The sequence below is a fragment of the Saccopteryx leptura genome, chromosome 3, assembly GCF_036850995.1.
Source record: "Saccopteryx leptura isolate mSacLep1 chromosome 3, mSacLep1_pri_phased_curated, whole genome shotgun sequence".
Lineage (NCBI taxonomy): Eukaryota > Metazoa > Chordata > Mammalia > Chiroptera > Emballonuridae > Saccopteryx > Saccopteryx leptura.
In genome coordinates, this window is record NC_089505.1 from 247,907,611 (window position 1) to 247,929,739 (window position 22,129).

Genomic DNA, 22,129 nt, shown 5'->3' on the forward strand with positions numbered 1-22,129 from the left:
CTCAGCGCCCGGGCAAACTTTGCTCCAGTGGAGCCTTGGCTGCAGGAGGGGAAGAGAGAGACAGAGAGGAAGGAGAGGGGGAGGGGTGGAGAAGCAGATGGGCGCTTCTCCTGTGTGCCCTGGCCGGGAATCGAACCCAGGACTCCTGCACGCCAGGCCGACGCTCTACCACAGAGCCAACTGGCCTGGGCCTACAGTGCATTCTTATATTTTGTTTTTTGTTCTAACTTGTTGGTGGCTATGAAAAACACTAGAAAACACCCACCTATATACACAAAGTGTACAGGGAGGTTCATTGTAGCCTTGTTGGTAATGGTAACAAGTTAGAAAGATCCAAAATGTTCATCAGTAGGAAGAGTACATAAATATTGTTCATCCATAGTCTGCAGATATTAAAAAGGATGAGGAGGACCTATATTTCCACATAGGAAATGGACCTATATTTACTGTCATAGAATGACTTCTAAGACATACTTTTAGTTGAAGAGAGAGGAAGTTTCAAAAGTGTAAGTACAATATGAGTATTATGTGTATAAAAACAAAAAACACAAAACATATGCTCCACAAAGACCTGCACATAAATCTTCATAGTAGCATTATCTATAATAGTCACCCCCCAAAATATCTGGAAATGCCCATCAACTGGGGAGTGACTAAATGGATTATAAAAGACTATAATATAATACTACTCGGCAATAAGGAGGAATGAACATTGATGCATGTAGAAACAAGGATGACTCTCAAAAGCATTATGCTAAACCAAACACAAAAGACTATATGGTTTCATTTATATGAAACTCTAGGAAAGGCAAAGCAGTAGTGGCATAAAGAAAAGATCTATAGTTACCGAGGCGACAGATATGCTCACTAACCTTATTGTAGTAACTGTTTCACAATATATATGTATATCAGATATGTCATCTTTTACACTTTCAATTTACACATGTTTTATGTCAATTATATCTCAACAAAACTATAAAAACATTTTTAAACCAAAAAAAAAATTAAAAGTCATTGCCATAAAGAAAGTTAGCAGAGTGTGGAGGTAAAGCAAGAGGATTTAATGCAAAAGGAATGAGGGATCTTTTGCAGTAATAAAAGTGTTCTATATTGTTATTGTGGGATTGCTTGATTGTAGGGGAGAAGGATAAAACAATATTGACCATGCTTTGAAGCTAGTGATGGGTACACGAAATTTCTTTTATTGTTCTCTACTTTTGTTTATGTATAAACTTTTCATAATTAAACAATTTATTATCTCTTATTTTTTTTTACTTTTTATAGGCAGTTATTTAGGATTGAAGGAGTGAAAAGTGTCTTCTTTGGACCAGATTTCATCACTGTCACAAAGGTAAACATAGGATGATATAAATAAGATGTGAAGCGCTTTTTTTTTTTTTTTTTTTTTTTTGTATTTTTCTGAAGCTGGAAACGGGGAGAGACAGTCAGACAGACTCCCGCATGCGCCCGACCGGGATCCACCCCGCACGCCTACCAGGGGCGACGCTCTGTCCACCAGGGGGCGATGCTCTGCCCCTCCGGGGAGTCGCTCTGCCAAGACCAGAGCCACTCTAGCGCCTGCGGCAGAGGCCAAGGAGCCATCCCCAGCGCCCGGGCCATCTTTGCTCCAATGGAGCCTTGGCTGCGGGAGGGGAAGAGAGAGACAGAGAGGAAGGGGGGGGGGGAGAAGCAAATGGGCGCTTCTCCTGTGTGTCCTGGCCGGGACTCGAACCCGGGTCCCCCGCACGCCAGGCCTACGCTCTACCGCTGAGCCAGCGCTTTGTTTTTTTTTTTTTTTTTTGAGTTGAATGCATCTCTAGAATATCCATTCTTTTTTTTTTTTTTTTTTTTTTTGTATTTTTCTGAAACTGGAAACGGGGAGGCAGTCAGACAGACTCCCGCATACGCCCGATCGGGATCCACCCGGCATGCCCACCAGGGGGCGATGCTCTGCCCATCCAGGGCATCTCTCTGTTGTGACCAGAGCCACTCTGGCACCTGAGGCAGAGGCCATGGAACCATCCTCAGCACCCGGGCAAACTTTGCTCCAATGGAGCCTTGGCTGCAGGAGGGGAAGAGAGAGACAGAGAGGAAGGAGAGGAGGAGGGGTGGAGAAGCAGATGGGCGCTTCTCCTGTGTGCCCTGGCTGGGAATCGAACCCGGGACTTCCGCACGCCAGGCCGACGCTCTACCACTGAGCCAACCGGCCAGGGCCTAGAATATCCATTCTTTTTTTTTCTTTTTTTTTTTTTTTTCCTGAAGCTGGAAACGGGGAGAGACAGTCAGACAGACTCCCGCATGCGCCCAACCGGGATCCACCCGGCACGCCCACCAGGGGGCGATGCTCTGCCCCTCCGGGGCATCGCTCTGCCGCGACCAGAGCCACTCTAGCGCCTGGGGCAGAGGCCAGGGAGCCATCCCCAGCGCCCGGGCCATCTTTGCTCCAATGGAGCCTTGGCTGCGGGAGGGGAAGAGAGAGACAGAGAGGAAGGAGGGGGTGGGGGTGGAGAAGCAAATGGGCGCTTCTCCTATGTGCCTTGGCCAGGAATCGAACCCGGGTCCCCCGCACGCCAGGCCGACGCTCTACCGCTGAGCCAACCGGCCAGGGCCTAGAATATCCATTCTTAATGTATTTTATGCATACTATTATTAAAAAATCTGAAATTGTTTACTTCTCACATTCTTAATTATTTAATAGAATTTCAGATCCCTCATTTTTCAAAAGAGAAAAACTTGAGCTTCAGACGGTTATATGCAATGTCCAGGATTATATAGGTAGCCTACTACAGGGCCAAGACTTAACATTGGCAGGACTAGAATTTAGGCTTCCAAGTATTATTTTTACTAATTTGAATTTAAACTGATAGAGTGAAAAGAGAAGCAAATATATAATCACACAGTATATATATTTGACCAACAGAATGATTGAATGTATATATCTCCTTTCAAAGTGGGCAGTTAGATAATGGCATCTGACCATTCTACCATCCTGCATAATACTTCAGAGCTTTGCACATAAGAGCAGTGGACTGTGTAAGTTCTTCAGCACTTGGTCAACTTGTAAATGTTATAAAACCAAGCTAAATATGCTACCCATTGCAACAGCTAGGGTGGTTCTGACTAGGAAAGGCTGTTTCATTTTTAAGTCTACTAAATTAATGAGAAATGAACTATTTAAATTTGAACTATATCTTTTTAAATCTGTTAATTGATATGTATGCAGTAAACTTAATCACTTGCCCAATTTTGCATCAAAATAAAAGGTATTCATTCAACTCCTCTTAAACAATTTGAAAGGATTACTCTGAGTTCTTTTTTTTTTTTTTTTTTGTATTTTTCCAAAGTTAGAAGTGGGGAGGCAGTCAGACAAACTCCTGCATGCGCCGGACCGGGATCCACCCGGCATGCCCACCAGGGGGTGATGCTCTGCTCATCTGGGGTTGCTCTGTTTTGGCTGGAGCCATTCTAGCACCTGAGGCAGAGACCATTGAGCCATCTTCAGCACCCGGGCCAACCTTTCTCCAATGGAGCTTTGACTACGGGAGGGGAAGAGAGAGACAGAGAGGAAGGAGAAGGGGAAGGGTGGAGAAGCTGATGGGAGCTTCTCCTGTGTGCCCTGGCCGGGAATCGAACCCAGGACTCCTGCACGCCAGGCCATCACTCTACCACTGAGCCAACTGGCCAGGGCCCTCTTGAGTTCTTGATGCATCATAAAAGTGCACATACTGTATTAGTAACATGTTACATCTAGTCCAGTATTCTTTTGTTACTGTTTCTCAGAAAGCCCTTTCTTCAACATATTTTTGAAAGTGACCTTTCCCCTAGGAGCTTATTACCCTGTTTATTTTCTTCATTGCATTTATCTTAATCATATCTTTTCATTTTTATTCCCTGACTTTCCTGCACTAGAGTATAAATTCTGTGAAGATCAAGATTATCCATCTTGTTAAGACCACCTAGAACAATGCCTAGCATATAGTATGCACTCAGATTTTTGTAAAAGAAACAATGATGTAAAATTTCCTAAATTGAATTTTCAGCCTTCAAGTGGCTTCCCCCACGTGTACGATCATGCTGAGCAAATTTGTGTTAACTGATCTCCAGTCTGTGTTACCAGTTAATAGACATCTCTCTGGCTTCTCCTTGTATTTTTTTAGTTTTGTTTCTTTGATATTTTTGAGGGAGAAAAAAGGACCAACATTTAATTAATTAATTAATTTTTTGCAAGAGAGACAGGACAGGAGAGAGTTGAGAAGCATCAACTCATAGTTGTGGCACCTTAGTTGTTCATTGATTGCTTCTCATATGTGCCTTGACTAGGGGGCTCCAGTGACCTCTTGCTCAAGCCAGCGGCCTTGGGCTTTAAGCCAGTGACCTTTGAACTCAAGCCAGCAACCATGGGATCATGTCTGTGATTCCATGCTCAGGATGGTTTCCCCGCACTCAAGCTGGTGAGCCAGTGCTCAAGCCAGAGACTTTAGGGTTTTGAACTTGGGACCTCAGCATTCCAGATCGACACTCTATCCACTTCATCACCACCAGTCAGTCATGGACCAGCATTTATGTAATATCTCCAACATGTTTGATGTGGCACTGGTGCTTTACATAGATTATCTAATTCTTACAACTTATTTTTCTTGTCTTTATTTTACAAACAGGAAATTATGTATTTAAGACATTTTTATTTAGTTCCTTTACTTATATCCTATATAAAAAATTTTTAGATGAAAACTTGATTATATATAATAGGTCTTTTTTTTCTTGATTCGATTTTGGTAAGTCATCTTTTATCTCTTGTTCCCTTCATAGTTTAGTTACCCTTTTTGAAATTTCTTCTGCTTCACTATTTTTTCTTAATGAAATGACATACCCAATGAATAATATTCCAGATGAGGGCCCACATTGATATTTAATAGTTACGATAGCAGATTTGACTTTTCTTTCAGTTAACTTTCCTCATCATGGACTGAAATTCCATTTCCCTGATGTCTTCAGTAATTACCTGTTTCCCTTGTGACTTGTAATTGATAATTCAGAGGCTTCTTTATGTGTCATTTATAGTTTTTTTCTAAAAGTCTAAGTGTATTTTCAGCTTATATGCTACTTTTTTTTCTCATTCAGACAACTTCAGGACATTTTTCTTTCTGTTACCAGAATTTTTTTATTGAGTAGAGCCCATTGATCTATCTTCCAAATAATTTATTAAAATGTTACCTCAAACTGGTTCCCATCCCCAAGCACTAAGGCATCTCACTAGTTTTGCTCTTGTATTGTGGTAGTGCCCATTTATCTCCCCTTCTGTGTTTACCTCTAAATTGGTTTGTAATCCATTACAAAGACAGTTCTTACATGTGTAGCCACAATTTTTAATCGTATTTAAACATAGATCCTAGTCAGCAGTTTCCTGAAAGTCTATATAGACTGCATCTGATAGTTTTTCCTCCTAAAGAGCTCATTTAAAAAAACCTAAAACAACACATTGCACCTTTCTCTTTTTAGATGTTAATACTATTTAGATATTTAAGAATTATACCTTTTTTATGGAATCAACTGATTGGCCAGATTTCGAGGTTAAACAGTTATGGATTCTTTCTTAAGGATACTGATCTTGTTAACATTAAGTCCTCGAGCACAGAAGCCACAGCTAAGACATATGTTTTGGTTCTACAATTGTGTCATTGGATTGCTTCAATTTTTAAGTAATATATGCAAACTCAATTTTTAATACAGATATCCTGTATATTTGATTAAGCAGTTATATCCTATTTTAATGAAAAGAAGGGGAAATTTCTTTATCCTTCTCTTTAAACACAGAAAATCCTCACTTAGTATTTTAAATGTTTTACCTAGTGAAAAAAATATCTTTTCATAATTTTGGTATCCCTTATATAGGGCATGGTATATACAGCCCACTTAATATAAGTTTGATGAATGAATGAATGAGAAATGTTCTAAGATTGTATCTTCTGAAAGTCACTCTAAGCCAGATCCTTTAAGAACTGGAAATGACATGCATTCTCCAGAAATGGGTACTGTTGCATAGCATAGCATATATATATAGGAAAAGATTCTTAAAAGACACAAGTATTGTTTTATATTTGTGCCCTTGGGTAGAAATTTTAGCATTTTTCTTCAAATATTTACAGGAAAATGAAGAGTTAGACTGGAATTTACTGAAACCAGATATTTATGCAACAATCATGGATTTCTTTGCATCTGGCTTACCCTTAGTTACTGAGGAAACATCTTCAGGAGAAGCAGGTAATATTTTGGGTAATTATTATTCATCTTTTTAAAAAATATCTTTTTTACTTCATATTTTTCTTGATTTCAGAAGTCATGGGAATACAGATTTTTATCATACATATTTAGCTGTAGAAACCATTCCAGAGGAAATAAAACTTCAAATATACTACTTTTGCCTATCATTTTTAAAAACTTGTGTATATATTGAATCTGTTATACAAAACTAAATTTTTCAATGATAAATATTTTCAAACATACTCAACATAGTATAAAGCTCACCATTTGCCCTCCTCGTAGATTTAACAAATGTTAATTTTTGGCTATAATCACTTTAGACCCACTTTTAAATAGAATATTAAAGACACAGCCCCAGCCCCACAACCCCAACCCCCTCTCCCTTTCTACTTTCAGTGATGTATGTAAACTCGGCTTGTTTTTCAGCATTTACTACAAATACAAGTCTCTGCAGGGAATATAAACGTTGTTTTTGGTCTTTAAACTTTAAATAACTTGTGTTATATGCAGCTTTCCCTTTTTCACTGAGCATAATGTTTTGAAAAAATGTAGTCCTATTTTATTTAGTTTAAGTGCTGGAAACTACAGTTAATTATTTTGTTCCTTATATTCAAGTGAGTTGTTTGTGCTAATTTCTGTTACAAATATCTTTGTGCATGTATGGAGAATTTCTTAGAGTATATTCCTAAAGGTAGAATTGATGTATTACAAATAGTTCTAATTTACAAGTAAGTGAGCAGTGTATAAGAATTTTGACTTTCTTATATCTTTATTATCACTTAGTGTCTGTTACACTTTTTAACCAATATGTTAAGTGTAAAATGGTATCTTGTTTTAATTGCATTTCCTTGGTATTATAATACTGAGCCTGAACATATTCATATATTTACTGGTCATTATTTTCCTTGTCAGTATATTTCTTGTTCATAATCTTTGCCCATTTGTTAAAAATTGAGTTGTATGTCTTTTTTGTATTGATTTTATACGGTTTTTAAAAAGTATTCTGAGTGTCAATTTTTTGTTAGGTTTTTCATAGCAGATAACTTCTCCGTAACCATGCCTTATCTTTTCACTATGTTTAGGATATCCTTTGTCATTCAGAAATTTTTCTTGTTCGTTTTAAAATATAGAATGTTTCATGAATTTGTGTGTCATCTTTGATCATGGGCCATCCTAATCTTCTGTATAAGATTATAGTGTTAGTGTTCATGTTACCAAAGCAAGCACAGTTTTTCTTTTTAATGTAGTCACCTATATTCATCTTTTCCTTTGTGTTTTGTGCTTTTTGTACTTTGTTGTAAATAAGTTATTTTGTGTAAAGCATTCAGAAGAGGAGCTGCATGTAGAGTTCAAATATTAGCTCAAGACTTATATTTATGCCCTGGCCGGTTGGCTCAGCGGTAGAGCGTCGGCCTGGTGTGCGGGGGACCCGGGTTCGATTCCCGGCCAGGGCACACAGGAGAAGCGCCCATTTGCTTCGCCACCCACCCCTCCTTCCTCTCTGTCTCTCTCTTCCCCTCCCGCAGCCAAGGCTCCATTGGAGCAAAGATGGCCCGGGCGCTGGGGATGGCTCCTTGGCCTCTACCCCAGGCGCTAGAGTGGCTCTGGTCGCGGCAGAGCGACGCCCCGGAGGGGCAGAGCATCGCCCCCTGGTGGGCAGAGCGTTGCCCCTGGTGGGCGTGCCGGGTGGATCCCGGTCGGGCTCATGCGGGAGTCTGTCTGACTGTCTCTCCCCGTTTCCAGCTTCAGAAAAAATACAAAAAAAAAAAAAAAAAAGACATATTTATTGTTGATGAAGTTTTCCTTTCTCCAGTATCATAAAGAATGTGTGCACACACACATTTGTATAATGACCTTTAGGTAATACAGTTCTATTTCTAGATATATACCCTAAGTGAGTCTTAAAATTGTACACAAGGCAACATTTGGAAGCATGTTCATTGCAATATTTAAAACATATATCAGCAGTTAAAAGAAATGAAATAGATTGTGAGATACAATGTGAAAAGATATAAAAGGAAATATTAAGTGATAAAGGAAAAGTGAAGGGTATATTTATTTACATACTCTTATATACCACTTATGCATGAAACAGTTACTTTTGTTCTTGGTGGATATATACATAAAATTGATATAACATTTTGAGAGCCATTTGACTACATCTACCAAATTAAAAAATACACAAGACTATTGACCCAAATATCCTACCATGGGAAATCTTATAGATATATTTACAAAAGTACACTGATATATACCTTACACAAGCATGTATGCTGCAGGATTGTTAGAAATAGCAGCAAACTAGAAACAACTGAAATAATCAAGAAACTAGCTAAGTGAAGAGAAACTCATACAAAAATTTGTATGTATCTATTTTATAAATTGAGACATATCTGTATATGCTGATAAGGAAAGACCTTTAAGGTATACTAAATAGAGAAAATCAAGGTATAGAACATTGTGCGTCATGTGATCTCATCTGTGTAAATGTATACATGTAAATGTAAGCATGTATTAGGGTATATACACTAAATTCATGATACTGATTACCTATGGAAGTGACAGTGGGGAATGGAACTTAGGGTTGCTGATGTAAGAGAATTTTAGTTTTATTACATCTAAAAGAAAAAAAAAAGGATTCAAAGTTAATATAACTTAATATTGATAGTTGTTACTTACGTTGTTGCTAGAATTCTAGTGTTTATTATAGTATAATTTGAATTGTCTGTATTTTTAGTTTTCCTGAAGGTAAATAAATTTCTCAAAAAAAAGTTAAAACCCAAAAAAAGGCATTGGTGAAAATCAGTATATAACCTTGCAAAGTAAAAGAAAAACAAAAATGAAAGAAAATTTAAGGACTTTTTGCTCAGGCCCTGGCCAGCTAACTCAATTGGTTAGAAGGTCATCCCGATACACAAAGTTTGTAGGTTCAATCCCTGGTCAGGGCACATACAGGAACAGACCAATGTTTCTATCTGTCTCTTTCTCCCTCTTACTCTCTCTCTAAAATCCATTTAAAAAATTAAAAACTTTATGCTCAGATTTGTAGGACATTTTGGAAATTTCCATAGGGCTTATATCTATATTTAGTATGATGGTCATTTTGAAAACCACGAAATTAAGAAATTTAAAATTGTAATTTTAACTTAAAAAATAGGTGTGTCTTTTTGTTTCAAAGTTTCTATCAAAATCCAAATAACTTTTTCCTGCTACTTTTCAGTCCTTGAGAATGAGGAAAGTTTACAAATTGACCCCAAAATTCAAACCCTGCTGTCATTAGTGAATTATTTCAGTATATTCACCTTTATCAACAGATACTGAATTGATCAGTGCTTCTTAATTTTTCTTCAGAGAATTGAAGGAATGATCTTTCCATTTCCCCAAAAAGACTTTATCACCAACCAAGTTAGATGTTCTGTACTTATAATTTTTTAATGAAACATTAAAAATAATTAATTTAAAATTACCCTGTTTTTGCCTGACCAGGCGGTGGCGCAGTGGATAGAGCGTCGAACTGGGATGCGGAAGGACCCAGGTTCGAGACCCCGGGGTTGCCAGCTTGAGTGCAGGCTCATCTGGCTTAAGCAAAAAGCTCACTAGCATGGACCCAAGGTCACTGGCTTGAGCAGGGGGTTGCTCAGTCTGCTGAAGGCCCGCAGTCATGGCACATATGAGAAAGCAATCAATGAACAACTACCGTGTCACAACGAAAAACTGATGATTGATGCTTCTCATCTCTCTCCGTTCCTGTCTGTCTCTTCCTATCTGTCTCTCTATCTGACTCTCTCTCTATCCCTGTAAATAAATAAATAAATAAATAAAATTACCCTGTTTTAATTCTTGTATTTGTATGGATATGAAATTTCTACTGTTGATATGTTTTATTTGCAACCGTTTCCAGGGTCTGAAGAAGATGATGAAGTTGTGGCCATGATTAAAGAATTGTTAGATACTAGAATACGGTACGTGCTAATTTTTCTACTTGAGATCAAATATACTGCAGAGCCAATTTTCATTATAGCAATATATTTTTGGTTGTGAGATTATAGTCTAGTTTTAAAGACTTGTAAGTTAATGTAAACCACAGTATGTAAACATGACAGTTGAATTTAAAGCCTGTATATTGTCTATATTCACTCCAAGTTTTAAAACAATCTATCTAAACATAGTCTTTTACAGTCATTGTTTAGGTTTGATATTGTTATAATACCAAATTTCAAATTTCTGAGGAAAAAATGACTTAACAGTGTTTGGAAGGATTGTGAGGAGAGTATTACCTGTTCTTTAGACTATTATCCATAAAGAATAAACTTAAATAGCTGACCAAGGGCCCCTGTGAGAAGTTCCAAAAAAACTAGGTAAAATACAATTTAAAAAATTTTGTGTATAAAGGCATTAAAGATCTGCCAAAGCAAACAAGATACTGTAAAGAAGGAAAGATCCTGTAGGGAAGGAGGCCTCCCATGGGGCATTTGCTGATTCTCCGTGTGAGGCTAGAGTATGAGAAGCTTGTCAGTGAAAAGCAAAGCACAGAGTAGAAGGTATTTATAATGCATACATGAGAGAATATATTTTGAAACTCTTACAATTTGTTAAGAAAAAGACAATCAACTAAAGACTGGAGCAGTCTCTTCAAAAAAGCACTGGAGTAGCAACTCAAAAACTACAGCAACCAAGTGGCCACTAAACATGAAAAAGTGCTTACCATTATTAGTCATGAATATGCAGGCTGAAACCATAATGAGCTATCACTGCAAATCCACTAGAATGGTTAAAATTATTAAAATTGACATCACTAGTTGTTGGTGAGGATGTGGAGCAACAAAAACTCTCTTATATTGCCAGTGGGAATGTAAGTTTATTAACTCTGGGAACTATTTAGCATTATTTGCTAAATCTAAACCATGTACATATTCTTGATCCAGCACTTGTACTCTCAGATACACTCCCAGTAGTCATATATATATATTATATAATATAATATAATATAATATAATATAATATAATATAATATAATATAATAAATATATAATAAATATAATATAATAAATATAATATAATAAATATAATATAATAAATATAATATAATATAATATAATATAATTAATATAATATAATATAATATAATAATATAATATAATATAATATAAATATAAATATACACCAAATGATGTTTGCAAGAATCTTCATGGCTGCACCATTTGTAAAAGTTAAAAACTCGTATTAACCCAAACATCCATCAACAGTAGAAGGGACAAATTCTGGCATACTCTCTTAATGGAATACTATGCCACAGTGAGACTGAACAAACTATTACTACATGCGACAACGTGGATGAGTCTCACAAAGAGCAAATGAAGCCAGTACAAAAGAGTAAATACTATGTGTTTTCGAAATGGAACTTACATTTATAAATTTTAAAGGTAAAAACCGGGCAAAGCTAATCAGTGGTGATAACAATTAGGAAATGGTTACCTTTGTTTTGGAGGAGTGATTAGAAGGAAGCAGAGAGGGCTTCTGAGATGCTAGTGTTCTGTGTCCTGGTCTGAGACGAATGTATGCTCACTTTGTGAAAATTAATTGAATTATTTGTACATTATTTATGCATTTTTCTTTATTAATATTATATTGCAATGAAATTTTGCCTGAAAAAAAAAAAGCCAGCATGTATCAATCTCCCTGTATTCACCCAAAAGAAATTAATGAGTATCTCTTAGGTCAGGGGTCCCCAAACTTTTTACACAGGGGGCCAGTTCATTGTCCCTCGCACCATTGGAGGGCCGGACTATAAAAAAAAACTATGTACAAATCCCTATGCACACTGCACACATCTTATTTTAAAGTAAAAAAACAAAACAGAAACAAATACAATATTTAAAATAAGAACAAGTAAATTTAAATCAACAAACTGACCAGTATTTCTTTTTTTTTTTTTTTTTTTTGTATTTTTCTGAAGCTGGAAACGGGGAGAGACAGTCAGACAGACTCCCGCATGCGCCCGATTGGGATCCACCCGGCACGCCCACCAGGGGCGACGCTCTGCCCCTCCGGGGCGTCGCTCTGTCGCAACCAGAGCCACTCCAGTGCCTGGGGCAGAGGCCAAGGAGCCATGCCCAGCGCCCAGGCCATTTTTGCTCCAATGGAGCCTCAGCTGCGGGAGGGGAAGAGAGAGACAGAGAGGAAGGAGAGGGGGAGGGGTGGAGAAGCAGATGGGCACTTCTCCTGTGTGCCCTGGCTGGGAATTGAACCCGGGACTTCTGCATGCCAGGCTGATGCTCTACCACTGAGCCAACCGGCCAGGGCCCTGACCAGTATTTCAATGGGAACTATGCTCCTCTCACCGACCACCAATGAAAGAGGTGCCCCTTCCGGAAGTGTAGCTGGGGCGGATAAATGGCCTCAGGGGGCCGCATGTGGCCCGCGGGCCGTAGTTTGGGGACCCCTGTCTTAGGTAATTACTGTAAGTATTAGGAAATTTGAAATCTTAAATACTTTAAAGGCCGTGGCTACTTGGCTCAGCAGTAGAGCAATGGCTCAGTGTGTAGAAGTCCTGGGTTCAATTCCCAGCCGGGGCACACAGGAGAGGCAACCCTCTGCTTCTCCATCCCTCTCCTTTCTCTTTTTCTTTCTCTGTCTCTGTCTCTCTCTCTTTCTCTCTCTTGCCCCCTCTCTTCCCTCCTCCCACAGCCATGGCTCCAATGGCTCAAGCAAGTTGGCCCCTGGGCACTGAGGATGGCCTCACTTCAGGTGCTAAAATAGCTTGGTTGCCGAGCAACAGAGCAAGCCCCAGATGGGCAGAGCATCGCCCATAAAGGGCTTGCTGGGTGGATCCCAGTTGGAGCACTAGTGGGAATTTGTCTCTTTGCCTCCTTGCTTCCCACATAATAAAAAAAATGCTTTAAAAGATTATTTAATAAGTAAAATTAAAATAATAAATTAGAGCCAGTATTTGTATGAATGAATTTGACAAAATTAAACTTACAAATGAAACTAGTCATATTTATTGTTCTCTATTGTAAAAGTAGACACAACTTTGTGAACTTTCAAAATATAAAATATAAGCTCTGAGTTTTATTAAGTTTTCTTAATGAAAATGTTTGTTCTCTTAAATATCACAAATATACTGTAACCACAGGCCCACTGTGCAAGAAGACGGAGGAGATGTAATCTATAAGGGCTTTGAAGATGGCATCGTACAGCTGAAACTCCAAGGTTCTTGCACCAGCTGCCCTAGTTCAATAATTACTCTGAAAAATGGAATTCAAAACATGCTGCAGTTTTATATTCCAGAAGTAGAAGGTGTAGAACAGGTATGCCAATATTATGTGATGGTTAAGCTTTAATATTAAAATAAACATTTGAGAAGAAAAGAAATTCATGCCTGACTAGTAGTTACGCAGTGGATAGAGCTTCTACCCAGGATGCTAAGGTCCCCAGTTCAAAACCCCGAGGTCATTAGCTTGAGCACTGGCTCATTGGCGTAACTGCAGGCTCACCAGCTTGAGTACAGGGTCGCTGGCTTGAGGGTGGGATGGAGCCAGAGTTGCTGGCTTAAGCCCAAAGGTTACTGGTTTGAACCCAAGGTTGCTAGCTCGAGCAAGGGGTCACTGGCTTGGTTTGAGCCCCCTAGTCAAGGCACATATGAGAAGCAATCCATGAACAACTAAAATGACACAACTATGAGTTGATGCTTCTCATCACTCTCCTCCCTCTGTCTTCCTTACTCACACTCTGTCTCTCAAAAAAAAAAAAAAGAAGTCTGTGACCTGCCGTTTTCCTCAAGAGCTGGATCTGAGTGTTGCAGTTGTTGTCAGACTCGAACACTCCTTAATTTAGAATGAACTCGAGTGTTAGGAATACCTACTGTGTTCATGGCATTTTTACAAATAGTGCTTCATTTAATCTTCTAATAGCATAGTATATTAAGTGGCTTTTTTCCATTTTGGGGCATAGGAAACTGAGGCTCAGAGTGCATACTGCTGCTCTGGTTGTAGAAAAATTAGAAAAACTGGATTCAAAACATCACAGTGTTTTATAGATGAGATTTAGAATTCTTTGGAGGAACAGCTCCACTATATTATATTTATCCACTTCTTAGTCTTACATATATCCATTTCTTGTTTATAAATGTGCAGGCCACAAGCTCATTGAGAAATCATACTTTGTTTTACAGTAAAATAGAGTATTCAGTAGAATTATAGAGCTTTATTTATAGCCTGATGTCAGCATCTTCAAAGCAGCAATAGAACCTTCACTGCTGTGATTCTCAACCAGGAGACATGGCTTGATGTAGGGAGATGATCAGGAAGGCAAAGAGTATGAAATTAGAAATTTGAATAAACTTCTTAAGTAATTCTGTATCTTTAAGGAGAAGCCATCTACTCTCAGCTCAGTTGAGAATCACTCATCTTTGGGTAATATTAACATACGTCCTTTTGGTACAGTACATGCCATCTCCTCATTGAACTCCTCTTCTAAGTCCTCTGCTTGTAAGAAGCTTTGCTTTGGTCCAAAGCCTCTTTCTGTGTGTCTACTTCAGCTTTATGTTTATGGGTAAGTTCTTTGAGAGACTTGTAGTCACATCTAGGTCTTAGTGTTCTTCTGCAGCACTTAGTCCTGTGTTCTTTTTTTTTTTTTTTATAGAGAGGAGAGGGAGAGAGAGAGATAGAGAGAGAGCAAGGAGAGAGAGACAGAGAGAGAGAAGGGGGAGGAGCTGGAAGCATCAACTCCCATATGTGCCTTGACCAGGCAAGCCCAGGGTTTCAAACCGGCGACCTCAGCATTTCCAGGTCGACGCTTTATCCACTGCGCCACCACAGGTCAGGCCAGTACTGTGTTCTTATACATGTTCTTACATAATTTGTATTAAATATTTGGAAATATTCCAAAATTCGGAATATTCTGCCTAAAATCGGAGTTGACTGACAAAATTCTTTGGATTGAGTGTTGCTGAGATTGGATATAAAATATCAATTCCTTGGAAGTAAATATCTATCTTGACTCAACACAAAAGAGAAAATATGAGAGTATTGTTTTTCCATTGATTGTCTCAGGTCAGAATCATCTAGATCAGTGGTAGTCAACCTGGTCCCTACCGCCCACTAGTGGACGTTCCAACTTCCATGGTGGGCAGTAGCAGAGCAACCAAAGTATAAATAAAAAGATAGATTTAACTATAGTAAGTCGTTTTATAAAGATTTATTCTGCCAAACTTAGTGAAAATCCAACATAAAGTACTTGGTAAGTAATTATTATTATATGCTTGAACTTGCTGTAACTCTGCTTTATAAATTTTATAAAGTAAAGTTACTTCCCTACTTTATAAATCACCATTACTATGGAACTGGTGGGTGGTTAGAAAATCTTACTACTAACAGAGATACAAAAGTGGGAGGTAGGTATAAAAAGGTTGACTAAACCTGATCTAGATTTTTTTTTAAAACTAGTTTTGTTCTATTTCCTTTTGTATGCCTTTAAAAAAGTTATATAAGCTGACACTGGTGGACTGACAAAGGAACATTTTTATTTACTTGTCCAGGGTGGAGTGATGAATTGGCTATCAGGTTATAAACCTGAATTGGCATTTAATTGTAGTAGGTGTGGTGAAGAAAAAAAAAATTCTTAGGTTTATATAATTCTTTTCCTTATGAAAGGAGGTTTTCTTTTTTTTATTATAGGAGTAATGTCTTTTTTTGTGTGTGTGTGACAGAGACATAGAGAGAGAGACAGACAGGGACAGACAGACAGGAAGGGAGAGAGATGAGAAACATCAATTCTTTGTTGCTCCTTAGTTGTTCATTGATTGCTTTCTCATATGTGCCTTGACTGGGGGGGCTACAGCAGACCAAGTGATCCCTGCTCGAGCCAGCGACCCTGGTCTCAAGCTGGTGAGCTTTGCTCAAACCAGATGAGCCGCACTCAAGCTGGCAACCTTGGGGTCTTGAACCTGGGTCCTCCGCATCCCAGTCCGACACTCTATCCAGATCCACTGTGCCACCGCCTGGTCAGGCTATATGAGTAATATCATAACTCATGAAAAAATATTGTTTCATTTCTTTTTCAAGTATTCATTCGTAGTTTTATTAACTTATTAGAAATGAAAGTCTGAACATTTTTCTAAGGTTTAAAATGATTATTTATCTGAGTAAGACCAAATAATTGTCAATATATTTTGTTTTTTTACTTTTTATAGATTCTTTTTTTCTAATACATATTTTTACAAAGCAGTTTGGTATAGGTCCCCAGAATATATTTAAATAAATAAGATGCTTTTGCAGGGGAAATGTCAATTACATTAGTCTTATGCCTAGGGAATGCCAAGTAATCATTGTAGTCTTCTCTTGAGTAGCTGAGACTCTGCTGTTGCCTCTTTTTGGATAAGGAAAAGAGACTAGTGTTTCTAATTAATTTGCTAGTACTTAATTTACTTTTATGTTGTTAGGATACCAGGTTGCAATGCAAACCGTGTGCTTTGGGCTGTTGATAGATTTCTTTTTATTAACATGCTACAAATTAGAGAATTTCAGGTAAGCAGGTAATGTTAAAACCAGGAAAATAGCAATTTCTAATTCTTTTCTGAATTCTTAAATTCTCTTTGTGTTTTTGGTTCTAGGTTATGGACGATGAATCAAATGAAAAAGAAGCAAACTCACCTTAAAATAATTTGAGTTTTTGGGTGCAGCAGTCGGACTTGTTGATACTGTGTACCAAGCTTTTATTATTTATCTGCTAAGAAACTTGCAGATTAATAAAATATGCTCTTTCTTCAGAGAACAATATAAAAATATTGCATGTTTGGTTTCATAGGAGTTATTTATAACATTGTGAGTCATCTTTTGTACATGTGGATTTTATTCAGGGACATTTTTGTTTTTGTTCATTTCTCATGATTAATTCTTTGTATAAGATACATTTCCCTCATCTAATTTATTTATTTACTTATTTACTTTTTAAAGATTTTATTTATTCATTGTAGAGAGGGGAAAGAATAGGGGAGGAGCAGAAAGCATCAACTCCCACATATGCCTTGACCAGGCAAGCCTGGAGTTTCAAACTGGTGACCTCAGTGTTCCAGGTCAGTGCTTAATCTATGCCACCACAGGTCAGGCATTTACTTTTTGTTTTGTATTTTTCCGAAGTGAGAAGCAGGGGGGAGGCAGGCAGACAGACCCCCGCATGCGCCCGACCAGGATCCACCCGGCACGCCCACCAGAAGGCAATGCTCTACCCATCTGGGGCGTTGCTCCATTGCGGCCAGAGCCATTCTAATGCCTATGGGCAGAGGCCATGGAGCCATCCTCAGCACCTGGGCCAACATTGCTCCAATAAAGCCTTGGCTGCGGAAGGGGAAGAGAGAGCCAGAGAGAAAAAAGAGGGGTAAGGATGGAGAAGTAGATGGGTGCCTCTCCTGTGTGCCCTGGCGGGGAATTGAACCCAGACTTCCACATGCTGGGCTGATGCTCCACCACTGAGCCAACCGGGCAGGGCCCAGGCATTTACTTTTAAAATATATAAGTAAATAGGGAGAATGCTTTTTAAGAATATTCTAAAATGCTTTATCGTTTTGTGAGTTCTTTGAAACTATTTTTACTGAATTTTTCTTTTTTTTTTTAAGCAACTAAAATAATTCTGGCTTAAAAATAATATCTGGCTAGTAGTCCCCAGTGTAGTAGCATTTAATTTCTCCCTAAGAGACCAAAATAAAAACCTCAAAAAACAAATAATAATGTTGAAAACATTAAAATAGCCAAATCCAAGTTGTAGAAAAAACGTCCATTAAGCACAAGACAGTACAGGCTGACTTGAGAAAACCAGTATTAGCATGCTCAATACCTGATGAAGCAGAATCTCCCTGAAAAAAAGATGAGAAGCTGCTTTGGTCCTTTTACTGGCTTCTCTTGTCTCAGAGATTGATAAGCTGTGCCATGCCAGGAATTTGGACAGTTATCTTCTACCATAGGGGTACTACCTTTTTATTTTTTTATATGTTTTAAAACTTTTAGTCATTGATTTTAGAGAAAGAGAGGAAGGGAGCGAGAGAGGAACATCAATTTGTTGTTCCACACAATTATGCATTCCTGGTGGTATATTGGGACAATGCTCTAACCAACTGAGTGACCCGGCCAGGGCCTAAGGGTATTGCTTTTTCAGATAGCCCAGATAGCAAATTATCCTTCTCTCTCATTTTTCTATAGTAATTCAGAGACAGCAGTTCACAGACAATAGGAAAAGAAAGATGGGTACATTTCATCTCTGGAATTCTGGTCCCCCAAATTGCAGAGATTAAGATAGGGATGGAAATAGTCAGAACTCCAGCAGTTGTGAATGCCAATAACTGAAATTTTTATTTTTGTCCTTTGGTTCACAGATCAGATAGTGGGGCTGGAGAATTTGTTTCCTGAGCTATTATAGATAAATTCAACTTAGACTGGGAATTGCTTTGTAAACTAGGAACATTGACCTACCCTTCAGCTGAAGCTATGGAAATTGATATTGTGGAGGAGGCAGTTAACTACAAATCTTGAGTGTGGCCATGGAATAAGAGGCTGAGGTGGGTGGTGGATTATGTTATTGGAAGAGAGGAAATCACAGAACTGAGAGGCCAAGATATTGGAAAGATTTTCCATGAAAGGGATCAGTCACGAGGAACAAGGAGGAAAGGTAGGGGACAACATTCTAAGCACACAGAACAGTGTAATCAGAATCTGGAAGCTCTGAAATGTATTTGGGAACTACAGGAAGCTAAGAATTGCTTGAGTGTAAAGTGGAAGTACATACTTAGTTGGAAATGGTGCAGAAGCAAGCAGTGGGTCATATGGAATGTGAAACTGGTGAAACTTTTGGTTGCCTACACATCACACACCCCTGTTCTTACTGAAAGAGGCTCTCTCAACTATCATTTGGTTGTGATGTGCCCAGGAAAGGGAGATCCCACCTCAGTCTGAGGGGATAAATTATAACTAGTCTAAACCAGTCTTAACTCTTTTCTCTTTGCCAGTCATTAGTGTAGGTGTGGACATATGGCCCAGCTCTGGCCAATGAATTGTAAGGGAAAGTCTTATCGGTAAGTTTTGGAAAGATTTTCTTCTTGATTGAGAGAGCATTAATCTACTTAAAGAAGGCTGATTGTTTTCTAACAAAGAGCCTGGTAAATCATGGAGGACTTGGTGATAAGTCCTGGTAAAATAAATTTATTGGCTTTTGTTTGTGGCAGACAGTACCAAATGTTGATCTTTTTGTTGTTGTTGTGACACAGAGAGAGAGGGACAGATAGGGACAGACAGGAAGGAAGAGAGATGAGAAGCATCACTTCTTCATTGCAGCTCCTTAGTTGTTCATTGATTGCTTTCTCATATGTGCCTTGACTGGAGGCTACCTACAGTAGAGCAAATAACCCCTTGCTCAAGCCAGAGACCTTGGGCTCAAGTAAGTGACCTTGGGCTTCAAGCCAGCGACCTCTGGGCTCAAGCCAGCGACCATGGGGTCACATCTATGATCCCACGCTCAAGCCCCAGCGACCCCACTCTAAAGCAAGCAACCTTGGGGTTTCAAACTTGGGTCCTCTGCATCCCAGTCCGACGCTCTATCCACTGTGCCACTGCCTGGTCAGGCCCAAATGTTGATCTTAATGAAAATTTAACATCTGGTTCCCTTTTTAATGCTTCCTTTCAAAAAAGAGCAAACACATAAGTTTGAGACGCATAGTATTCTTTATTAGGGAACTGGCAATAGTATAGTTAGACCATGAGATGTTTGATAGAGTGGTGGGAGATGATGGTGTCAAAACTGGCAGGAATGAGATTCTGAATAACGATGAGTATGTGCCTAGGAGTCTGGACTTAATCCTAGAGGTGAAGGGTATCCATTGGATTGGAAACAGGAAGAAACCAACCAGATTTGTATTTCTGAAAGGTCATTCTGCTGTGAAGGTGTATAGGATGAATGGGGTAGTGGTGGAGCCAAAGGGGTTCATTTGGGGTCTTTCTGAGGCTCCTGCCTGTGCCTTTTGTTCTTGTGTTTATTTCTCCTCCTCATAGGCCTTATAGTGGCTCAATGTGCTCCTTTTATTTTTTTTATTTAGATACTTGCCACCATCTTCTCTGTCTACTGGGGTACATTTCTCCACAAAAATCCCTAAAATGTAGAATATATCATATGTGCCCCTGCTCCCCATATTATTGTTATTCAAAAAGAATAAAAAAATTGAGATATAGTTGACATAACGTTATTAGTTTTAAGATTATAAGATGATGATTCAATATGTATTTGTATTGCAAAAGGATCGCCACAATAAATTTAGTTAACATCTATAACCACACAAAGTCTTAACTTCTTTTTCTTGTGATGAGAACTTTCAAAGTCTATACTCTTCACAACTTTCAAATGTACAACACAATTATAGTCACCATCCTATACAGTATTGATCCAGGACTTATTTTATAATTGGAAGTTTATGTCCAGGTCTTTTTTATTTTAATGATTTTATTGCTATTAATACTGGGATTTAGATATGGGACAATAAAAATCACAAACATGGGGACATTTAAAAATCTTATGATGCTATTTTAATTTAGGTTCTTCTTCATTCTTTAGAATGAAGCCCTGATGCATAGCAAGAGGAGGCTGAGAACCATTAGATTTCACAGGACTAATCTGGGAAATGGAGTTGCATAAAGGGACGATAAGTGACATTCCTTACCATCATCACTTTTTTTTAAAGTTCAGTTTAGAACTTTTGATCACAGGAGAAAACCCTTTCCATTTCCTCAGATGTTTGAATTAGACCCGGATGTCTCCATTCCTTCGTAGATAATTTATTTTCTTCTCCTCCAGCCCTTATTGTTAAGGGTTAAGCTCAGGCAGAGCTCTGTGTAGATGGAGGTTAAATAAACAAAATTCTTCTATATCAGTGTCTTGACTAGCACATGGTTACAAAGAGCTCTTTGTTACGGTGGGTTGGTAAGACTGTTCAAGGTCTGCTTGGTGTGGAGGAAAGACTGTTTCATGATATAACTGCTCCTGTACCGTGAGCTAGAGCTGGACCAGAACAGAGGGTGCTTTCTGCAAACTCCCTTTACAGATGGTCTTATCTTAATTGGTGTTTATTCTGACACAAATCAGCAGCCCTCCCTTGCCTTCTGCTGTGTGCTGGTATGGAACAGGTTGTTGTCATACCTGGTCAAGCATGTAATTTCCAGTACCTGGTACCAATCATGTACTAGTACCCATGACTACCTCCCCCCTTTACACTAGCTAATACTTGGTGCCTGCCAAGCAGCCTGGGGTTTTCGTTTTGCAGCCACCCCAGACATTCCTTGTATATAAGCGTCTATTAATAAACTATTAATTACCAAACTGAAGTAGTTAGCCTTTTTCTTCGGTCTTTTCCTACCTTGCTCTCTCTTCACAGAGGTAGATTTTTAGTCTTGGGGCTTTTTCCTGGGTCTGTGTGTACTAACAATTGATGAGGAACTGTTTAGTCTTTGGTGAGATCCTACCATCCTAACACAGTCAGGACCCAGGAAGACACTATTTGTGGACTGGTTCGTGCACCATTGAAAGAGGAGAGAAGGTAGGGGTTCTAGTCTGGCACATTCCCCCTCCTATTCATCTCCTTAGACCAGAGAGCACCGCTTCCCCCTGGCCAACATTTATGATTTATACAGCCAGGCCAGGTTCCAAAGACTGTGGCCACATTAACATCTAAAGATCAGGCTACAAATACAGTTCTCATAGGAGAAGATCTCCCAATTCAAGTCCCTATGAAACACCTGTCTTTCTGATCTTAGTCTTCTGCTATTCCCATGACATCCAGTTACAGGGTGAGCAACTGTGCCATTATCCAAACGTGTTTTTACATCAGATGAAT

At 38.7% G+C, this 22,129-nt stretch overlaps 1 protein-coding gene and 1 non-coding gene across 2 annotated transcripts in view; one reads left to right on the forward strand and one right to left on the reverse strand.

The window, feature by feature from the left end:
* Positions 1-20,573, forward strand: part of NFU1 (NFU1 iron-sulfur cluster scaffold) — a 30,483-nt gene extending 9,910 nt beyond the window's left edge. Inside the window, exons 4-8 of the mRNA XM_066378083.1 lie at positions 1,285-1,351; positions 6,147-6,261; positions 10,163-10,223; positions 13,397-13,571; positions 16,874-20,573. Of these exons, the coding sequence (XP_066234180.1) occupies positions 1,285-1,351; positions 6,147-6,261; positions 10,163-10,223; positions 13,397-13,571; positions 16,874-16,918 (463 nt within the window). The 3' untranslated portion in view covers positions 16,919-20,573. The remainder of the gene's footprint in view (positions 1-1,284; positions 1,352-6,146; positions 6,262-10,162; positions 10,224-13,396; positions 13,572-16,873) is intronic.
* Positions 7,382-7,488, reverse strand: LOC136402023 (U6 spliceosomal RNA). The gene has a single exon (XR_010750927.1). It is a non-coding gene; the product is annotated as a U6 spliceosomal RNA (small nuclear RNA).
* Positions 20,574-22,129: the final 1,556 nt, after the last annotated feature.